This window comes from Solea solea, chromosome 12 (assembly GCF_958295425.1).
Source record: "Solea solea chromosome 12, fSolSol10.1, whole genome shotgun sequence".
Classification (NCBI taxonomy): Eukaryota; Metazoa; Chordata; class Actinopteri; order Pleuronectiformes; family Soleidae; genus Solea; species Solea solea.
Window position 1 is genome coordinate 6197953 of NC_081145.1, and position 17757 is coordinate 6215709.

Genomic DNA, 17757 nt, shown 5'->3' on the forward strand with positions numbered 1-17757 from the left:
GAACACAAAGAATGTAAATGTGGAGTGAGATGAACTTCATCTTACTGTCCATGATATGATGTGATAACGAAGACTTCTTTCATCCAATAAGAGTGTTACAGATCAACAGATTAACTGTCACAGCATGCATTAAGTGTCACGATTTGTTGTTTGTTTGAACATTATGTGAAAAGAAACAAAAACGACTACAGTTAGTGCTATTAATACTTTGAGGGTGCAGATGAAAGTATCTGTAAGTTTGTTTTTGTTTTTTTTCACAAATTTGGTCACAAGGCAGATTTATTTATATTATGAGCCGTGGACATGGGGGATTATCCGTGTCTTCACTGGCAGATGGCAAAGACATAGATTGGGGTCATTGCTATACATAAATGTCTCAATTCAAATTAATTTTATTTGTATAGCGCCAAATCACAACATACATTATCTCATGGCAGTGTACATAGACAACATCATGGAGAGAAGAGAAACCAACAGTTCACACAATGAGCAAACACTAGGCAGCAGCAGAGAGAAAAAAACTCCCTTTTAACAGAAGAATAAATCTCTGACAGAACCAGACTCAAAGATGTGCAGCCATCTGCCTCAACCGGTTGGGGAAAGAGAAAGAGGGATGTGAGGTAAAGACAGAAGAAAGAGACCAGGAGCAGATATATAACATTTGCATTAAGTTATAGGTTGAGACAGGACAGTGCTGAGTCAGTAAAGACATGTTTATAGAACTACAATGTCATTTATACAAGCAGCAGCAGAGATTGTTGATAAAAAAAAACTGATATCAATTTTAATCATAGCATAAAATGATGATGGAAATACTACTACTGCTAATGATAATAAGAGTAATAAAACTGTCCCATCCATACCCTAGACATGTAGTTATATTGGTCAAAGCAACATGTACATACACATTAATACCTGCAGGATTCTGTTCCAGTGTCTGCACACTTGTATGCACTTCATTGTGCAAAGTGCATAGTGCAGAGTTCCCTGCTGACTTGTTTGTTATGGAATATGTTTGTGCGTTAGGGTTCAAGGGGCCTGCATGGAACTCTGTAACTCTGTAACTTTGTTCTGCATTTCAAGTACAACTTACTCAGCCATGTCCAGAGCACAATCACATCTGTGCTTTTACCATTTCTTTTCTTGTAACCCCTGGTTTTGCATACAACTACAACAGCCACACCCACTTTTTATTCTGGAAATCTTCTGCGCCCTAATAAATCCCTACAGAGCCAATGTGTCACAATGAGTGATATCTAATGGTGAGACTGCAGATTGCAACAAATGCACACCCCTCCCCCTCAGCTGTCAGTGTATGACGGTGAGCTTTGAATACTCAAAATCTCATTGTTCTTTATTTGCATTATAAACGTCTGTTTGGACATATAATACCATGTGTATTGGCACAAGGTGGTGGACTTTATTAAGGCAAGGCCCTTGCTTAAAGTACATATACATTACCTTATTATGGAAACCAAACTATCTTTATTTTAAAGCTATTCTACATGTATATTGGTATATTCAATTTCTGCCCCTCAAAATTCAACTCTCAAACGTTACACACTGGACCTTTAAATCACAACTCATCAATACACAAGACAACAACATCAAATATTTGCATATATATATGATTTATTTTATATACAGCTGGAAAATCACATTTGAACAAAGTATTACTATTACTATAGATTCACACACATTGTAAATAATTATATTTTTGTATTTTTTTTATTATGTGCTTATTGGTTTTATGTCTTTTAAGTTGTTTCTATACGTTAATACCTTCATGGCCCACTAGGAGGCGCGTCCCGCACTTAAATTGGGACTCTCTCCAATAATGGGTTCCAACCACGGTGCGCGTCCACGTGATGCTCTGAGGCCGCGTGCACGCGCTCAGGTTCGCTTTGCATCTCGTCAAAACAAAGCGGGGGCGAGCAGGGGAGAGAGAGAGAGAGAGAGAGAGAGAGAGAGAGAGCGGCGGTGCTTGCCTCATGAATGAGTCTCTCTCCCTCCACTGCACCGCAGGTCGGACTCTGACCCTTCCTCCGCCCGCACCTTGGTCCCTGATGCCCGTGTGTGAGCGCAGACAGGCGGGGACGAGTCCCACTGATGAGCCCGGACACTAAACATTTCCTATCCGTTCTACATGAGCCTTTCATCCCGTTAGCAACAACAGGACAGCAACGGTGAGTGCGGGCTACAGTGGGCGGCCAGAGGCGCATGACACACGGCAACTTTACAGCCATTTACATACACAGGTTTAATCCCTGCGTGGACGTGGGTGTCTCTCTGCGCCAGTGTGTGTTTACAACGCGTCCACGCTGGTGTTTACAGTGACACGCGAACATCCTTTCATCCATACAGGTGAAAAAAAAAAGAAAAAGAAAAAGCTCCACGTACGCACGACTGCGTGTTCTGTCTCCTCTGTGCCGTGAGCGTGGATTGTCGACCGATTATAAATGTGATGTCGAGTAAACAAGTCAGGGTTGTACAGTGAGACATACGCGGGCCCTGGAAAAGCCACACACACCAATGTGAATGACATGTGGTATCGATATGACTGTGGTCGCCCGTGGAAGACAAGGAGGAGGGGCGAGCTAAAGCACAAATACCTCAGACTGCCGTGTATGTGTGTGTGTGTACACTCTGCGTGTGTGTACACTCTGCATGTGTGTGTGACTGAGAGATGTGATCCTGCTCTGATCAAAGTGCTGCAGGTCAATCCCTCCACAAAACACACGGGTTGCCCCTTTATCACTTGAGCGCAGGGAGCCTTGTGTTGTGTCTTTGTCTGGAGTGACAGCCCAGACTGTTGTTCCCTCCTCTGACCAGTGGGTGGCGTTTCACCGTGTACACTACACTACAGTACAGTGTGTTTCTATGGGGAGACACCCAAACATACTGTAATACTGTAATGTAATTCTGTGTGTGTGTGTGTGTGGCTACGTGGCTTTTACTGGAATGATCCACAGTGGCCTACATGCACACACATGCAGGTCCCCCTCCTTTCTCTCCCTAATGTATTGTGTGTGTGATTGTAGTAAATCTAGAGCGTGGGCTGAGCTCTGATTGCAAAACACTCCGTGTTGTGTTGAAATAACAGTCAGTAACAGAATCAGGAAACAGAAAAACACACGATTACGCCTCGATTTTCTTCTCGTACCCCCCCTAAGTTTAACATTTAAATGAGTGTGTTTGCCTGTTTTACCGCTCCTTGTTTCGTCCCTTGTCTCAGATGAAACAGTAGCAGCTGGATCGTGACTGTGTCAGGGCCTTTAGATATTTCTCTGTGATGCCTCATGACGTAGTGAGAAACTAGAGAAATCACTCAGAGAGCACAAACCTCAGCCAGGGCCGCTCACTTTCCCACAGTGTCAGTGCAAACATCCACATGAGACACATGGGACATCATTTGTCATCTGTAATAATTGGCATCAGCTAATTATTACAGAATATTTAGGTATAAGTATAAAGCAATGTTTTGATTTCCTATTCCACGTGTTTAATCATTCGTTTATCCGCATGGGTTTAAGTTTTTCACTAAATCTATAGTCAACTTGAGCAATTTTGTGTGTGGTTTGTTATTATAAAACAGTTTTATTTTATTCTCAAATGTAGGTCTTTGGCTGCACTGATTTTTAAGCATAAAGCCATATAATAGTTATTAATGAAAATGTTAAACAAAAAGGATCCTGAATGTGAATTCACATCAGTAAAAAAATTATGTTGCACATTAACCTCCCCCCCTTTGCCCAGATGCTCGATGGACTCAGGAGGAGGCATGGCTCCCGGTCCTCCCCCCGACCCCTGTCCCTCAACTTCAGCACCTTTTCTGCCCCTCCCCCGAGCCCGGACATGGACGGCAGCAGTGAGCATCCAATCAGGAGGTAGGCCTCAGTTTGTGGGATGAACATGTAACGGCAGTAAATGAAAGCAACGAAAAAGAAAAAAGAACTCATCATCTGTTATCCCAGAGCTTTTCATTTGCTGACCTAATGATCTCATGGTGAGAATGACACGTTTACTTGACTCATACTTTCAGGTGACCAGCTCATCAGACCTTGTTCTTTGTACTTTTGGGTGCGTGGGTGTGGACGAGGACTTTGAGGACTCTTTTTTTGTCTAGTGTCCTCATTTTCACCAGATCCACTAGGGCTGTGCTAAAAAAAAACCTGATACTGCAGAAGATTGTCAGATCATTTCAGATTCAGTATGGCAGCGAATGCTGTGACGCTAGTCTTTGGTCCTCTATATCACATCATGTCAAATTTCAGTACCTACGGAGATCAAGATCAGGCTTGTTATTGGCTGAGAAGAAAGGGAAGTTACTTGACGTAACAATCGCCTAAGGCAGCTGTCGCAGTAAATTGTGTGTAGGATATGATAATTATTTAAAATAACTGTGTATCACAACATGTATTGTATCGTGGCTTCTGTATCAGGATCATAACGGTATAGTGAGACAATGAAAACATTGTTATCGTTTATACTCATTTGATTTCAGGACCATTCTTTCCAGTACACTTGTCCGCACTGTAGCATCTGAAGTGAAATGCCAAAAAGATGGCTGAATTGTTGAGGAACTTACTTAAGAATGTTTATTTTGTTTATATTCACACGTAAATGTTTATATATTGTAATAACATCTGCACTGCCGTGGAAACATAGTAATAGTATGGTAATAGGAACGTAATGTTATGGTAGTACCATCTTATAATAAGGAGATAATGTAATAGTACATTAATAGTAATATCCAGGTAATAGCTTGTTAATGATCATTACTACAGTGTCATACTGTCACATAAGTGTCACATAAGTGTTAAAAGGCTGAAGCTCGATGCTTTTTTTAGCCTCACCAGGACAATTAATGGAATAACCCAGAATATCAACAACAATACCACACAATCAGAACTGAAATGTTGAAAAGCAACAAACAAATCCAGCAAAAAAACAGTACAAAATAATCCTTTATTTACATGTTCTTAATTGAAATGATAATCCCAAATTATTTGGCCTCTTAATGCTTTTATTGGATATTTATCCTCCCTTATGTTTCACACACATTTTCCATTGTTATCCATTGTTATTACCAAGCTAATTACAAATGATGACTAACTATAACAAAAACAAAACACTGTGGCATAGTAATTCACATTTCTACATTTAATTTGTGTGCACTTTGCACAAAAATCAGTGGGAAATGTGTCAGATTATTTGGTTCTTGTATATTTTTAACAAACTATGGCTATGAAAGAGTAATTATTCAGTTTTGGTCTCTTTGTTTTCTCGACCATATCAGGGTTTTTTCTAGAAAGGAATAGTACAAGGGCAACATGGTGGTGAGGAAGCGTGTGCTGTGGAGGTTTTGAAAATTTAAGGTGAAAAGGGGGCATTCTAAGGAGCCCTAAGTGGAAATTATTGTTACCTTTAAGGTGAAAGAGTAAATTTAAATAGCAAAGAACACAACATTTTAAGGTCCTTTTGAGAATGAATGAATGTCTGCAGATCACAGAACATGCAACATATACGCAAAATGCATTATTATGAACAATCAGAATAACAGACTAAAACATAAATAAGATTTTGGTAAAAGTGTTCATGAGAAAAGTAAGAGGACGCACAAGGAGATGCCCCGGTTACCCAGTTTAGAAAAAACCCTGTATGTACTAAGATAAGCGAATAAACCTCTGGTTTTATTCTTATATTTACAAAACAGACATGTGATCACTATCATTCTTTAAATGAATTAAACATAAGTCCCCAAATATCAAATTATACCTTTAAGAAATATCTTAAATAACAGTCTAATCCTAATCCCAATCCCAATCTCATGTGTTTCACCACTTCCTACTCTCGCAGCAGCTGTGTAGACGACTGTAAAACAGGAAAGCTTTCCTCACTGTCCTGCATTGTGTCACTGCTTCCTATCCGTGTTTTTGTTGTTGTTAATAAGCCGGACGCGTCCCCCCTCCTCCACCTCCCCCCCCTCCCCTCCCTGCCTCACTCTGCTTACCCTGCACTTTGTGTGGCATCTCATAAATGTCATAAATGTTTGTTTGTTTGTGTCAATGGCTGGATTGTACTGACACAGAGGCAGAGAGGGAGGAAGACTCTGCCCCCCCCCCCGATGGTGCATGTGCTATTGTTTCCCTCTCTTCTGAGACCTCCGGCAGTTTGGTGACAACGTGGCCCACCTCTGGTTTTTGGCTCCGCCCATCCCGGTCCTCTCTCCCTACACACCATCCTGTCCTACTTCTCTCCTTCTTTGTCGCCCAGACGCTTTTTTGTCTTGTCATTGTGCTTTTTCTGTCTGTGTGTGTCAAACTCAATCTCTCGACCTTCTTTTCCTCTCCTGTCTTCGGTCTTCACTGCACACATTTATTCCTCCCTCTTTCTCTCTCCCTCTCTCCCTCATGAGGACCCTGCACCGGCTGAAGTTGATGAGCTCCCCCAGCCTCAGTGAGCTGGGCAAGAGTGACAAAGGTTCTCCCGAGGACAGAGGGGAGAAGCAGAAGAGGGCGGGCGCCAACGCCACCTGGAACAGGTACATCGAATTAAGATGAGGAAAAAGCATTGACATAACCACACGGTGATGTTTGAAACTTTTTTTTTTATGAATGATTTGTTGCAGCATCCACAACGCTGTCATCGCAGTCTTCCAGAAGAAAGGTTTGGCCGACAATGAACTCTTCGTCCTCAATGAAGGCGTTCGGTGAGTTTACTCACACAAACACCTGGTGATGTCATTAAATGACATCACACACTGAATAGTTTCTTTTAAATGAGGCTGTGTGTGTGTGGGGGGGGGGCCTAGGGGAGTCATGTGGTCCAGCTAGATATCTCATTATCTTACCAAACCAGACCCGTCCCCTTCTATCACTCCAGCCTCTATTATAGCTCACTAAATCATTTCCATGCACACAGAAGCCACAGAAAGCTCTCGCTTTATATATCTAAACTGCAGGAAATGTTGGTGTTGGTTTTAGTAAACTGGTTTGTCTGTGTGTGTGTGTGTGTGTGTGTGTGTTCTCAGACATCTGTTGAAGACTGAGCTGGGGTCATTCTTCACAGAATACCTTCAGGTAACGCAGCGCTCGCATGAAATGAAAACTCGCCTCAGATACATGAAACTCACTGACACATGAGGCGCTCCATGTTCTCCAGTGACAGGCGCTCACGTGTGCATAATGGTTGTCTTCTTTTTATAGAACCAGTTGTTGACAAAAGGCATGGTTATCCTCCGGGACAAAATAAGGTTCTATGAAGGTACCGTAGCTGCTGTAAAACACAGTTTAATAACACGCTGCAGGGAGTTTTATTCACTCCTTCATACTTTTCTTCCTGCTGTGTGTTTGATGCAGGTCAGAAGTTGCTGGACTCTCTGGCAGAGACGTGGGACTTCTTCTTCTGTGATGTTCTCTCCATGCTGCAGGCCATCTTCCATCCTGTTCAGGTACACAGACACGTGACGAGTCTTGCATGTGTTTCATGTTTGTCGGCCAAACAATGAATCTCAAACACGGTTGCTGTGTTGTCTGTCTTCACCGTGTGCAGGGGAAGGAGCCCTCTGTGCGACAGCTGGCTCTGCTTCACTTCAGGAACACCATCGTCTTAAGTGTAAAGTTAGAGGACGCCCTGTCTCGACCCCGGGCTTGTGTGCCTCCCTCTGTCACACAGATGCTGCTTATTCTACAGGTAGGTCTGTAGCCCAGTGTGCTTCCTTATTTTCTAGTTTTAATAAAGAAAAGTCAGGTGCAGTATACGCCTTATCAATATGAGGCGTGTATGACTGTATTACTTAATCATTCAACACTAAATTATTGACATTTTCAGTCAATAAAAGATACCAGAAGACGTTAGGGATGTTCACAAACGTATACATTCTGTTACACATGTTGCCAACGTGTATATTTAGATTATTCTTAACATTTCATTCAATTCGAGTCCATTTGATCGAGTGTCCTGTCATGTCGTCCGGGACACAAATGTGTCTAGACACTAGAAACAAACACTAGACTCTTGTGAGAACAGGTGAACGTCATGTCACGTAGTGCACCCTTGGAAACGAATGATACTGTTAATGATACTTATAAGAATAAGTGTGCCAGGACTGCATACCGGACAGTAACAACCCACTTCAAGCACTGCATGTAGGTTTTCTGTGGGTTTGAACAAAGGTTTAGTACAGTTTAGTCCAAACTGTGGGTTCGGTCTCTGAAGAGGCACATTTTGGAAAACAATCTCTTCTCACAGTGAGATCTGAATGTGGATCTGCTGGGTTAGCACAAATATATTATAGTTTCTTCACTCGGGCCGTAATCTACATCTCCAGAAAATGTTGGAAATCCGGTCTTTAATTTATGAGACAAACAAATAGACAAATGCAGCCAAAAGAATTGTACAGTGGTCTGTATTTATATGCTGCTTTTCTAGTCTCGGTGAGCACTCAAAGCTGCTTTACACTAGCTGTCAGGAGTAGTATGGGATTAGTGTAGTGTCTCACCTAAGGACATATCGCATTATAGAGGAATCTTCCAGTTGAAAGTCATCTTGCTCTACCACTGAGCTATTGCTAAGTTATCACATAGTCATTGCACACAAGTTTGGCTCTGTGATTCTAATTCTGCAACTGTTAAATAAAATGTTTTGGTATTTTTACAAAAACGTCTCAATCATTTAAGCTACATACATGTCATTGTTGTTTTAGATTCCTGAAACTAAAGGTGTTTTAGTCTGGACTGAAAATGATGACACAGTTAGCTGTGTTTACATCACCTTTCATCACACTCAGTTTCAAGTCATCATCAGTCCCGTAACAGAAACCCTTGTTCTTCCTTTTCACCATTGCTTCTCAATGGTTTTCCATTGTTTCTGTGTGTTAGTATCAACTCTGAGTTTAGTTTGGAAGCAAATCAATTTTCATCCACAAACCCAGTTTTCAGGTGGAAACATACAGTAGTAGAATGACTGTATGGGTTTGATTTCAGGGGGTCCACGAGTCGCGCGGTGTGAATGAGGACTACCTGAGGCTGGAGTCTCTGGTTCAGAAGGTGGTCTTACCGTACCTGGGCACTCACGGCCTTTACTCTGGAGATGGTGAAGAGGCACAATGCTGTGTTCTGGGTGAGACGCATAAGCAGCCATGTGATGGAAAAACATTTCTTATGCACCTAAAAACACGTGAAACATGCATGTAAGGAGCCGGAGTGAGAGCTGCAGAGATGTGACTGCAGTTTCCTGCAGTTTTTTTTTTTTTTTATTAATTTTTAATTTTTGTTTTGTGAGAGCATTACAATACAGCAATTACTTTCATTTCAAATAACAAACAATGGTATTTCTGCGACTCACAATTGAAATTTCTGTATACAAAACAGGAAACAAAATACAAAAAGTCAAATAAAAGTATACTTGAGAACTCAAACAAATTGGGAAAGATAGCAAATAAAGAAATGTCCACCAGGGAGTTTTTTTTTTTTTTTTTTAAATAAATAAAAAAAAACAATACACACTAGTCGTTAGGCCAAATAAAACATTCAAGAGCAAAGCATAAAAATAGCATTACAGGATCATCCATTCAATACTTCTGCCTGTTCAAAACTAACATATCTTACCCATTTGGACCACAATTCGATAAATATGTTTTTCTGTAGGCGAATGGAGAAGGTAATCTGTTCCATGAGGTAAATGTCACTTACTATACTTATCCACTCCTGTATTGTAGGCGGATCAGGGAGAAGCCAATGCCGTGTCAGTGCCTTTTTGCCAGCGGTTATCAAAATACGAAATAAATATTCATCAGCTTGCCTGACCTGTGAATCCGAATTTCCTAAAAATAGTTTCCTGCAGTTTTACTCAGTGAATTAACACATTAAACTAAGAAAAAGAATGAAAACAAAGACAAAGGGATCAACGACATACTCTCCTCCTTTCATAATGTACACTCTTCTGCAATGTGTAATCACATGTGCATGTAGTTGAACTGCTGTATATTTGTCAAGACTGATATTTAGACTCACTGAAGAGAGCTAAGAGCCACGTATGAGCTACATTAAGTGTTTTTGGTCTTTTCGTGGTACTTTGTTCTTTTTTTAATCCTTTAACAAAGACAAAAATCAAAGCTCCGCGCTTGTGTCGATGTATCCTCTTCTTCACCAACTGATGCAGGTGCTTTGTGTGGATGGAGGAGGGTTAGAGCTTAGTTCAGAGTCGACAAAGACCATTTTGACCAACTTGTTTAACCTAAGGAGGTTTACTTTGGAAAATTACCAGAAAATAAGAACCTTTCCATGGGAACAACTGGAAATTGTGGAAGACAAACTGTGAAACTGTGTCTACAAATATGACCATTTTGTTTTGTCATAAGCAGACATGCATGCAAAATTATACAATTAAAAAATATGACACAGATTAATTTGTAGAAAGTAGAAAGAAATGTTAACACCATAGATCAAATATCTACCTTATACTGTAATATAATCAAAACTTTCTTGACTTTATTCAGTCCTTGGGCTCAATCTTGTAGCTTCAGTAGTTAAGGTTTCATGAAATCATCTGTGCATATGATGGAGGAATGCACAGTGAATGTAGGGGGTGTGGTCTCAGTAGCCCTGCAGTAAGTAAGTGTGTTATGTGATTAGAGGATTAGCATTTTTTGCATCAAATCTGATTCTTTTATCCAAGATTTATCCAATTCCCAACCTTCAATTTAGAACATTTACAGTTTATTCCTGTAAATTCCCATGGAAAGTTTAAAATGTTGCAACCCTAAGTCTGACTATCAAAAGGACGCACTGAAAGCGCTCACTGCATTCCAAAAAGTTGACATATTTTCATCAGCAGATGTGAGTCAGGGCTGCGTTGCTCTCACATGACTGCTCGCCTGCTGCACGTCTACTTTTAAAATAATCCATATACACATAAGATGCTGCGTGTGAACGGCTCCTCTATCAACACGGTCCCTTTGTTTCCCCCTCTTTCGTCTTCCAGAGAAGCGTTTACAATGGGGCTGGCCCAAGTCTGCAGATCAACCGTCTAAAAACCCTGTGGTACGATCGAAGAGCTACAATATCCCCCTTCTCCTGACCCCGGTGGCTGAGTATGACCCAGATGCCAGCTCCGTTGGCAGTGGGGGAATTCGCCGGCACTCAGCCTGTGAGATTATATCATGCTTGGAGGAACAAGGACTGGCTTACACTGACCTGGCGCCAGGACCTGAACTGACTAGCTCCTCTGCCAACAGGCTGTGTGTGGGCTCTCAGTTCAATGGTATGACTCAGAAAAACATGTCTGTATCTGTTGTGTTGTCTATTGAGCTCAAGATCGACCTTGTAAAAGAGATCTCGATCTCAATGGGACTTTACCTGGTTAAATTTGGAGAAAAAAAAAGAGATGTATTAAAAAGATCATAATGTAATAATCCATAATAATCCAGCTGCCCTTCATTCACAGGTATTGTGCAAGGAGGAGCCGGTGCCATGGCCTTGCCTCTTTTGTCTCCCTCCATCCTTCCTCTCCATTCCTCAGGAGCTCTCCATGGCACTGAGGCCACAACAACAATGACTGATCTCAGTAAGGGTGCATCCTCCTCACCGCCCAGTGAATCATCCAGCCCTGAAACTATAATTGGACAAGTGCTCGAATCTGTAGACTCCGACTCAGATGGGATATTTATTGATTTCCCCTCGCACTCATCAGAGGCCATGGGGTACAGTCGTGAAAGCAGGCAGAGCATCGTGTAGCTTTGGTCGCCTTTAGGAGTTCACCCAGTGCATACGACAGTAATGTGCGGACAAAGATTCAAGACATTGTTAAAGGTCCAGCGTGTAAGAATTAGTGACATCTAATGGTGAGACGTCAGATTGTAACAAAACTTCCTTTCCCAAACACATCAGGGAACTACCGTGGCCTTCGCATAGCAGAAAGGATTTTGTTCTTCTTCTTTTGTATAATAAGCTTCCACTTCAAAATTTGCGAGGCACACTCTGACTAGTTTGTCCATTCAGGCTGCTGTAGTATAGAAAACACACAATATGGCGGCCTATGTAAAGACAAGCCTAATGTAAATAATGATTCTAAGGTTACGAAAAAACTTTTTTTTTAATTATTTGAAACCATTTATACTCTTACACGTAAACTCATGGGTAGTGTAGTCATTTTCTACCAATTAGCACTAAATGTTACACCCTGGACCTTTGGAACTACATTTTAGTTAAATGAGCATCTTCCTTTCTGGCTGTAGTTCAAACGTTTTAAGTTTTAAGTGCTGTCACTGGTGAGTGAACACCTTGTAACTTTTAAATGTCCATCCGTCCATCATCTACCACTTTATCCTTCACATGAGGGTCACTGCTGAGGCTGCTGGAGCCAATCGCAGATGACATAGGGCAAAAGGCGCGGTACACCCTGGACAGCTCACCAGTACTTTAACATGTCTGTGAAAGTAAAAGAAAAATACACGAGAATCTAACGACAAAGAAAACGATTTAAAAACACATAATCAGGTATCCCTCACTTCCATGAACATATGTGTTCTAGTCTTGAGTCAGTCACGATGTACACACTTCTGCTGTGACATATAATCACATGTACATAAACATGCATAATTATTGGCAAAACAGGTGTCTAGAACTGTTGTTACTAAATAATTTAGCTTTAAAAAAAAAATGAACTGCTGTATATGTGTGACATGTTTTCGGGGTATTTTCTGTAGAAATAGTTGCACTTGGAGCTGAGAGCCATGGATGAGCTAGATGAGTGTTTTTTGGTCGTTTCATGGTACTTCATTCCTTTTTTTCTTAAATCCTTCCATTAAGACCAAATGTAAGGAAAAAAAACAAAGTTACAAGGTTTTCACACAACAGGAGATACTGTAGATGGATGATATAGCTGCCATTCAAATAGGAAAAAGTCTGAAACTTTATGTTTTGGCAATAACAGGAATGAAGACCTCTGCTCTCACTTTTGTACGATGTCTATACAAATGTCGGCACTCAGACGTCTAATGCAAAATTCTCTTCTTAAGTCAAAACATCAGTGTGACAGCATTTGCTTTTCCGTATTAGTTTTTGTACAGCAGGAGTTGATAAATATGCCGATGTTTATTGTTTACAGTTGACAAAGACATGAATATTTTGACTGAATGTTGTCTTACACTGTATTTTGCACCACCACTACCTTGTAAATAGAAGTGCATTGTTGGTTTTTGGCTAGTTAGTGTAAAGTGAGCTTTTACCTTGAATGGAGATTGGAATGATAAGGGCTTTTTAACTGAATCTTTTTCAAATGATGTTTTACCTCAAGCGTTTTGTACTTTACTTTTTTGACAATCTATGATGTGTACGGAGTTGTACTTTGTATTAATTTGTTATACTAGCCCAGTAAAAAAAAAAAATAAACACATTTTAGTAACATTTAAAATGAGTTTTCTTCTGTTGGAAATTGATGTGTGTGTGAATAGCTAGAGTGTCTGTGTTTAAATACAGAATATATATATATATATATATATATATATATACACATACACATACATACATATGTATATATGTATAGAGTTATATATATATATATATATGTATATATATGTTATATATATATTTGCAGAGTTGATATATATACTGTATGTATGCGTGTACACCCATATACTGGACTCGTTACGTTGCAAAATAAAATACATGGGTTTTATTCTGAAAATACCGAGCGGAAGTCTTCCAGCTACACCAGCTAAAGGCTACAGTCCTGTCTGTTTTCATCGTTTGTTTTAAGGTCTCAACGTTGTTGTTTTTGGTGAAGTGTTTGTCTTTCAAGCTACCGCTTAGCGTAAACAGGTTGACTCTCCTGGTGAACGTGGTAAGACTCTTTAATTCATGCTTTTATTTAGCTTTCACAAGTTAGTTGACGCCTGCTAACAGTATGTAGCCCCAGGTCTGTTCTGTTGCTAAGTGGAAGAAGCGGAAGGGTTTATGAAAAACAAAAACACTGACGTTTGGAGTCTGGATGCGAAACCGGAGAATAAGCCTGCTGTGTGTATGATAATCGTGACCATATTAAATATAAACTTAATGTACCTTTGTGTAACCAACCTCCCATTAAATGTGCACACACATATGGTAGGGAAAGAGTTGAATAAATGGTCCAGAAAACATTACTTGTATCATCAAATAATGCTAAAAAAAAATGCTATATTTCTTCGTTACTGACGCTACTGCAGCCTGCGCAGTTTGGGTCACTTCAGTACATTGATGACACAATTATTTTCGTTTTGATGTCATAAGTGGTAAAGAGTACCAAAGTTATTGATCATTACCTTTCCACTTATTGGACACCTTATGTTGGGGTACTACTAAACTAGACACACTTTCTATAAACAACACAACATTTATTGCCCCCAAAAATCTGACTAAGAAAACATATTTTGTAGTGAATAATATTAAGTGAGAAAGTTTGGCACAAGCATGCTTATACAGTCCACAAAGAAGAACTCAACAAAGTAAACTTCTTCTTGGCATGTTGCTGTTTGTCATAAGAAGACCAGCTTTACCTGAGAGAAGACTGAGAAGACTCCCTACTGTCGCACTTAAGTCATGGTGAATCAATCAATGGACTTCAGTATGTTTAGCTCCACCCTGTAGGACCTGGACCACTGTGATTGGTACCCCCAGTGAAAGTGTGCCAAAAACAGGGACGGCACAGATCAGTTATTTTGATCTTCTCAACGTTTTTAACAATGGAAACACAAATAATTGTGTGATGTACTAAACTCACCTGTTTGGTAGAAGTAGGAACAATGTTGGTGAACTAGACCGCTTTTTTAAGTCACTTACGCTAAATATTACTGATCTTCAGAATTATCCTTTTCTATCATAATGCACATTAATATTGTATAATTTCCCATCCCTAATTGTGTGTATGTGTGACCCCAGTCTTCAGTCTCTCTTGGTTGTGGATGACACTGGCTCTGTGCCAGTCCTTTGTAGATGAAGATGTCCCTGGCCCAGCGAGTGCTCCTCTCATGGATCTTTGCCCTGATCTTCCTAATCATGCTGGTCCTCAAGCTGGACTCCAAGATCCATTGGAGCTGGTTCCTGATCTTCCTCCCTGTCTGGACCTTTGACACAGTCCTCATCCTCATGCTTATTGTGAAGATGGCGGGACGCTGCAAGCCAGACTTTGACCCCAGAGATGGTGAGCATAGCCTGAAGAGGAGGCTGTGGTATATGATGGCCCTGCTGCTGAAGCTGGCCTTCTGTCTGACTCTGTGCTCCTACCTGGAGAGGCTCACTGATACCTGGGTCAGTGTGGTGTGTGTCCCTCTGTGGCTGCTGCTGGTTGGGGCTCTGGTGGAGCTGGGACATAGTGTTTTCCACTACAGGAGGGACTGAACCAGAGGACTTGATTTTGAACTCTAATTTTTATACACTCCGGCTTCTGTTGCTATGGAACCACCGATCTACTCTACTGGATTGGCATCAGAGCTGACATGGACCTTATAAAAAAATGTGTATCAGCCAGATATGACTGATCTACATTAAACGCCTCACTAGCTATGTTTAAATATGCAAAATGTCTTCATTCAGAAAAGAAAGATTAGAATTTACAATTCCATCATTTACATGGATGCAAAATTAAATGGATCAGATAGTGGTGTGCGTGCACATGCATCAAGCGTTGAGTAAGAATGGACTATTTGGACATGCGCAGTGTTGACTAATTCTCCAGAAATAGAAGCAGAAGCTTCACTTCCCCTTCTGTAGTAAACTCAAGCTGCACGTCATTGTCCACTATCCGTCGCATTTTCTTCCTCTTCCGTGTCTGTGACTTTCACGTCTGTCCATTCTTCTTCTTTTTGAATGAAAATACAGCTGTAAGATGGCACCAAACCAGGAAGTCATGATCAGATGTACTGTTTATGACAGATCTGAATGATGATCGTTCAGAATGAAATTTGTTTCTGAATGGCCTGTGTCGGATCAGAGTTTTCAGATTGGCATGTTTACTTGACATTTTTATTCCCATCAGGCTTTTATTCTGATTACTTGTGTCTATGTAAACATAGCTTGTGTCAGTATCATAGTGAAATTCACTTGTTTCTCAGCTTTAAAGGGATAGTGCTGTTTTTTATAAAGTACAGTCGGTGTGTTACATAGAGTAGACAACATTCAGCACACTGCAAGTTTGGAGAGGGAGATGGGAGAACTGTAGCACGATTTACACACTGTTTTTATGTGACGAAGGACAGCACAGAAAACTTAGTTTTAGTCCCAACTGAAAAACTGGGATAATATCTTAACCTCTTACTTTTTATTGAGAATATTTTCAGAGCTTTAATGTGCTCTCAGACTGCCCTTTAACACAATTCTCAACATATTCCTGCTCCCTTAACCACACAATGCTATAATTTTAAATGGCTGCCTGACAGCTTGCTAAATCACTGAAAGTATTCCAAATATATAGTGTACAGTAAGAATTTTATTAAATTTTTCAGTCTTTTAGTGGACTACAACAGGCTTCTCTGCGGTCGGCATTCACATCAAAATGACACATGGTGCTCTGTCCGTCCATACAGACAGCACACTCAACACTGTCTACAGCAGAGTTTCTCAATCATGCATGTTTTAGATGTTTACCTGCTCCAACATACCTTAATTAAATGGTCAGTTCATCAGCAAGCACTGCAGAAACCTGATAACGACCCATCTATTTGAATCAGGTGTGAAACTTCTGAAACGTGTAGTGCAGTGGGCCCCCAGGACCAAGATTGAGAGACTGTAGTCTACAGTATGTATCACAGTGGCACTGCATAACTACCTGACACACCCCCACTTTAAAAAATGCGAACTGTCCCTAAGCTATTTTATTTAAAGCAGTTTGTCAACTCAGGCCTTATCCACACAGAAACAGATCTTTCCCTATTTTCGTTCTTTAAAATTTTTTGTAAACAACAAGAAATCCCTTCATTTATAAGAAACCCCTCAAACTGACTAACCGCTGTAGTTTCTATGCTAGGCCTGTATGTGGTGCTGTAACATTGTCACAGAAATACACCAAAAGCGGAGGAGACAATGTGCAGCTTAATCCGCCGTTGTTATCTGACATCTATCGGGGTTGGGGGGTTGAGGGCTAGAGAGGTGGTGCTGTGACATCAGTCTTCCCATTGTTGCATTTCTTACTCTAGCCTTTCAGGACTCCCAAAACACTGGTTCTGTGTGGATAAGAAGCGTTTTGCGTGTACGGGCCCCTCATTAGACCCCTGTGTGTTGTTCACACTGTGGCGCACAGGTGTTCAATAGCACTACATTATTCTGGCATTCACATGCCTGCCTTCTGGTGTTCCCTGAGGCAACAGTAGAAACAGAACTGGTGAAGTGCACACACAACACTGAAACAAGCACCACGTTACTGACATGAAACGTGAAATACACTAGCATGCACTGTGTGCCATTGAGCCATGTTTTTTTGAATCACTGTTGCTAAGTATGTCACCACAAGCGTTTCTGTAAAGCAGTTAGAAATCTCACAACTTCTGCAATTTGAATGTAAATGGAGAACTTTCCTCCTTCAAACCTAATTTGCACTGTTCAGACATTTCCTCATAAGAAAACTGTACATTCTTGTCCGTGCATAATGTATACAATTCAGCTAGATGAAACTCTTTGATGTCAACTGCACCTCTTCCTTTGTTATTTGAAAATTACATTCAACACTTTTTGCCCAAAAAGTGACTCAATAAATGCATCATATTTTGCTGTACTGCAGATTCGG

General features: G+C 40.6%; 2 protein-coding genes across 2 annotated transcripts; both read left to right on the forward strand.

Annotated features, from left to right (window-relative positions):
• Window positions 1-1900: 1900 nt before the first annotated feature.
• On the forward strand, window positions 1901-13416 carry prr5a (proline rich 5a (renal)). The gene is made up of 11 exons (XM_058646224.1): window positions 1901-2186; window positions 3757-3887; window positions 6419-6544; window positions 6632-6712; window positions 7034-7082; window positions 7209-7266; window positions 7362-7453; window positions 7555-7695; window positions 8988-9123; window positions 10987-11265; window positions 11449-13416. Exons 2-11 carry the CDS (start codon window positions 3757-3759, stop codon window positions 11736-11738), a joined length of 1383 nt encoding a protein of 460 aa, XP_058502207.1. The 5' UTR covers window positions 1901-2186; the 3' UTR covers window positions 11739-13416.
• Window positions 13417-13701: 285 nt separating this feature from the next.
• tmem60 (transmembrane protein 60) lies at window positions 13702-17745 on the forward strand. The gene is made up of 2 exons (XM_058645044.1): window positions 13702-13845; window positions 14919-17745. Exon 2 carries the CDS (start codon window positions 14973-14975, stop codon window positions 15375-15377), a length of 405 nt encoding a protein of 134 aa, XP_058501027.1. The 5' UTR covers window positions 13702-13845; window positions 14919-14972; the 3' UTR covers window positions 15378-17745.
• The last annotated feature ends 12 nt before the right edge of the window (window positions 17746-17757 follow it).